Genomic DNA, 4,617 nt, shown 5'->3' on the forward strand with positions numbered 1-4,617 from the left:
GGCAGCAGTGCTTTCCCTGGCCAGGAGGGCAGCCCGGTGTGCATGATTCAGTGTGGATTCAATATCCCGTGAGATGCCACTGGAGGTGCAGTGAATCACCCTGGGACCCAGAGCCCCAACCCAGGGCACGTGTAGCAAAGGGAGGGACACACTGGAGGACAGTAGAGGAAAAATGGGAGGTAGGAAGCACTCACCAGCAGGAGAGCAAAGCAAGAGCAAGCACCACCCAAGAACAGGCGAGCAGCATCTGTAGCACCCCTGAAGCATGTATCTTTTGAAGCATCCCTGGGGGGGCTGAGGGTGCTATGGGTCCATGCACACTGCTGTGGGAGTGTCCCCAGAGGTGTGAGAGCTCCGGCCATACAATGCACCAGCACTGATGGAACGTGGTGGGGTGATCACAACACCCCAGGTAGGAAAGCTGCACAGGCTCTTGGAGACCTGGCCACTGGCATGCACCAGGATTTACTTGCCCCGCTCCATGTCTGCGCTCAGTTACCTATGCTCTTATAGGGCTGTTCTTTAGTACTAGCGGGGTTCCTGTAAATAGGGCTCCTGTGCTGCTGGAGTTGGGATGTATAACCTCTCTCCCCCTCCAATGGTTCGAGGAACAAGCTGAGGGCGCTGCACAGGGCTGGAGTGCTTGGGGCTCTGCCAGGGCGGGGGACAGCAAGAGAGGAGGCTTCATCCCCTTGCATCCCCCAATCCTGCAAACACTGACAGCAATCCATTTCCAGGGCCCGGACTCTGGACCATGAGTGCGAGGTGGTCACAAGGCGGTCACGAGGCAGGTGGTAGGAGACAATGCAGGTTAACCCGGTACAAACCACCCGTCCCAGAGCATCTGTGCCCTGCACAGCCAGCAACGTGCCGAGGGTGGGTGAGCTGCACTGCCGGCTCCTGCATGAAGGGACTGCCACCGACTCCCATGGCTGCCAGGACCGGGCTTCTCCCCGGGGAAACCCGGCCTCACGCCGGGCTCAGCAACAGGAGGGAGAATCCTTCGCAGCCACCTCCAGCACGGGCAGGGATGCTGCCATCGGTGTCCAAGCCATTATAGACATCATTCCACACGCCAGCACTGCCCCGCCGAGAGCAGCAGCGCGGGGAGGTCGGGCCCCTCGGCTGGAGGTGCGGTCTTTCAGCGTTATTCCTCCCGACATCGCTGGGCCGGGTTGTGTGGGGAGGTCGGGTCGTTCCCGGCCGGCCTCCGAGGGGGCGGCGGGCAGCCTCGACACGCAGCCCCGCTCTCCTCACACCAAACCGCTCTGACGGGTGCACCCATCTTTCGTCTCTTCAGCCCCCCCCGCAGGGACACTGCCCAGGCGCCACAGCGTGGGTGCAGCGGGGGGGTGTGCGTGGGGAGGGCCGCGGCAGGACCCGCCTCGTGCCGTGGGCGACGGGGGGAGGCAGCGGCACCGCGTCCCCCCGGTCCCCTCCCGGTGCTCTGTCCGGTCTCCCCCGGCGCCCGCCGACCGGCTGAGGGGGCTGAGAGGGCTGAGGGGCTGTGGTGGGCGCCCGTCCCGGTCCCCCCCCTCCCCGGGGAAGTTGTGCCGCTGGGAGCCGGCGTGAGGCAGGATCACGGGGGGCGGGGGGGGGCGAACCCGAGTTTGCGGCGCCGCTGCCGTCCCCGCGCCGGTGCGCGGGGGCAGGAGCGAGAGCGAGCGAGCGGCGGCACCGCCGGCACACCGGCTCTGCCGGGCCGCCCCTCCTCAGCCGAGCAGCGCGGCCGCCAACACCGCCCCCCCCCCCCGCCCCCGCCGCCCTCCCGCCCACCCGCCGCGCCGCCGTCCCGCGGCGGCAGCCCCCGATCGCCCGGCGGGGTCGGGGAGGGGGGGGGAGGTGGGAGCGGCGGGGGCGGGCGGCAGCCGCGGGGGTCGTCGCCATGACGAGCGCGCGTGCCGCCGCCTCCCGCCGCTGAGCGGGGCCGGCGCGCGGCCGCTGTCCCTTCAGCACCGCGCGGCCGGTGGGGCCGCCCTCCCCGCCACCGGCACCGCCACCGGCACCCCCACCGCCACCGGCACCGGCAGCCCCACCGGCAGCAGCAGCGAGGCGAGCCCTGGCGGCCCCCGAGGGCGGCGGAGATGGCGGGCCGGGGCCGGGGGCAGCAGGGCGCGCCGGCGGGGTGCCGCGGCCGCTGAGAGAGCAGGTAGGGGCGGGCGCGGCGCGGCGGGCGCGGAGCGGAGCGGAGCGGAGCGGGGCGAGGCGGCTCCCCCGCGGCGGGGGCCTGAGCGGGGCGGCGGGAGGCGGTGGCGCCCCCGGGGCAGAGCGGGGCCCCGGGCGGGGGCGGCGGCGCGGGTGTCCGGGGGGGCGCGGCTGGGCGAGCGGTGCGGAGGGCAGCGGGGCCCCGGGCGGCGGCCGGGGGGTTCTTCGTGTGGCGGGGCCGGGGGGCGGCGGGAGGGAGGGAAAGGTCCGCGCGGAGCCGGTAGCACAAAGGCCGTGAGTAATGGGGGGGAGGTTCGTAGGAGCGACAGGCGCAGGGCAGGTGAAGGGTACGGGGAGGGACAGGAGCCTGCAGCGGGAACAAAGGAGCCGCCCTCAGTGCCTTCAGTGGGAGAAAAAAAGTGGGGGGGAAGGGGAAAAGTGGAGAAAGAGGACAAAAGGGAGAAAAAGGGGAAAGGGGAGGAAAGGGGAAGAGGGAAAAAAGAAAAGAGAAAGAAAGGAAAGAAAGAAAAGAAAAAGAAAGAAAGAGGAAGGAAGGAAGCAAGGAAGGAAGGAGGAAGAAAAAGAAAAAGAAAGAAAAAAGAAAGGAAGGAATCAAGGAAGAAAGGAGGAAGAAAAGGAAAGAAAAAAGAAAGGAAGGACGGAAAGAAGGAAGGAAGGAAGGAAAAGAAAGAGCATCAATAGGTGAACATGCTGTGGATTTGGCCATTTTGCCAATTTTCTGTGCAATTGCATCCTAGGTTTTCACACCCTATACACCTTTGGAAGGAGCTCACTATGACAGGGCAGAGTCTGAAGGCTTTATCGGAAGCGAATTTTGAAGACAATGAGATCAGCATCAACGTTGGAGGCTTTAAGAAAAAGATGAGATCCAACACATTATTAAGGTTCCCTGAGACCAGGCTGGGCAAACTGCTGAGCTGCCACTCAAAGGAGTCGATACTGGAGCTCTGTGACGACTATGATGACACCAAGAATGAATTTTATTTTGACAGGAACCCTGAGCTCTTTCCTTATGTGCTACATTTTTATAACACCGGCAAGCTCCATGTGATGGGTGAACTCTGTGTGTTTTCCTTCAGCCAGGAGATTGAATACTGGGGAATCAATGAATTCTTTATAGACTCCTGCTGCAGTTACAGCTACCATGGGAGGAAAATGGAGCCAGACCAAGAGAAATGGGAAGAACAAAGTGACCAGGAAAGTACCACATCTTCTTTTGATGAGATTTTGGCATTCTACAATGATGCTTCTAAATTTGACAAACAACCCTTTGGAAACATCAGGAGGCAGCTCTGGCTCGCTTTGGATAACCCTGGGTACTCAGTCCTAAGCCGAATCTTCAGTGTCCTTTCAATAGTGGTGGTGCTGGGCTCCATCGTGACCATGTGCCTGAACAGCCTCCCAGACTTTCAGATCGTTGACAGCAACGGGAACCCTGAGGAAGACCCTCGCTTTGAAATTGTGGAACATTTTGGTATTGCATGGTTCACTTTTGAACTGGTGGCAAGATTTGCAGTAGCTCCTGACTTTTTAAAATTTTTCAAGCATGCCCTGAATTTGATTGACCTAATGTCTATCCTTCCATTTTATATTACCCTAATTGTCAACTTGGTGGTGGAAAGTAGTCCGACTTTAGCCAATTTAGGCAGGGTCGCACAAGTCCTGAGACTCATGAGGATCTTTCGCATCTTAAAGCTTGCTAGACACTCCACAGGTCTCAGGTCTCTTGGAGCCACCCTGAAGTATAGCTACAGAGAGGTGGGGCTTCTTTTACTTTACCTCTCTGTTGGCATCTCCATTTTCTCAGTAGTGGCTTACACCATTGAGAAAGAAGACAATGAGGGGTTAGCTACCATCCCTGCTTGTTGGTGGTGGGCTACCGTTAGCATGACCACAGTTGGCTACGGGGATGTTGTGCCAGGGAGCACTGCTGGCAAGTTGACAGCATCTGCATGCATCCTAGCTGGTATCCTAGTGGTAGTTCTTCCCATTACACTGATCTTCAATAAATTCTCCCACTTTTATAGGCGTCAGAAGCAGTTAGAGAGTGCCATGAGAAGCTGTGATTTTGGTGATGGCATGAAAGAAGTTCCGTCAGTCAACTTAAGGGACTATTATGCTTATAAAGTTAAATCTCTTATGGCCAGTCTTACCAATATGAGCAGGAGTACCCCCAGCGAGCTGAGCCTGAATGATTCACTGCATTAGTGTACAAGTTTGACTGCAGTTTGCATGAGAGCTATCAAGAGCTATGTTTATAAATGTTTTCCTGTTCGTCGTCTTTTTTTTTTTTCCTAGAGGATAGTGTTGCTGACACTGCACTAACTTTGCACTTGAGAAACTGAAGACATTTCTATTACAAGTTGACAGTTTGCACATTTTCATCCTGTTGCATAGGTACTAAAAGCTGACTTTTCCATACAAATGTTACCACTTCCATGACATTAGTGC

At 58.9% G+C, this 4,617-nt stretch overlaps 1 protein-coding gene across 1 annotated transcript; it reads left to right on the plus strand.

Annotated features, from left to right (window-relative positions):
• Nucleotides 1-2,907: 2,907 nt before the first annotated feature.
• KCNS2 (potassium voltage-gated channel modifier subfamily S member 2) lies at nucleotides 2,908-4,374 on the plus strand (the record flags this gene model as incomplete). Its single annotated transcript, XM_082479944.1, has 1 exon — nucleotides 2,908-4,374. The coding sequence occupies exon 1, from the start codon at nucleotides 2,941-2,943 to the stop codon at nucleotides 4,372-4,374; it is 1,434 nt and encodes a 477-aa protein (XP_082336070.1). The 5' UTR covers nucleotides 2,908-2,940.
• Between the last annotated feature and the right edge of the window lie 243 nt (nucleotides 4,375-4,617).

The sequence above is a fragment of the Vanellus vanellus genome (genome assembly GCF_965231255.1).
Source record: "Vanellus vanellus genome assembly, chromosome: 2".
Taxonomy (NCBI): Eukaryota; Metazoa; Chordata; class Aves; order Charadriiformes; family Charadriidae; genus Vanellus; species Vanellus vanellus.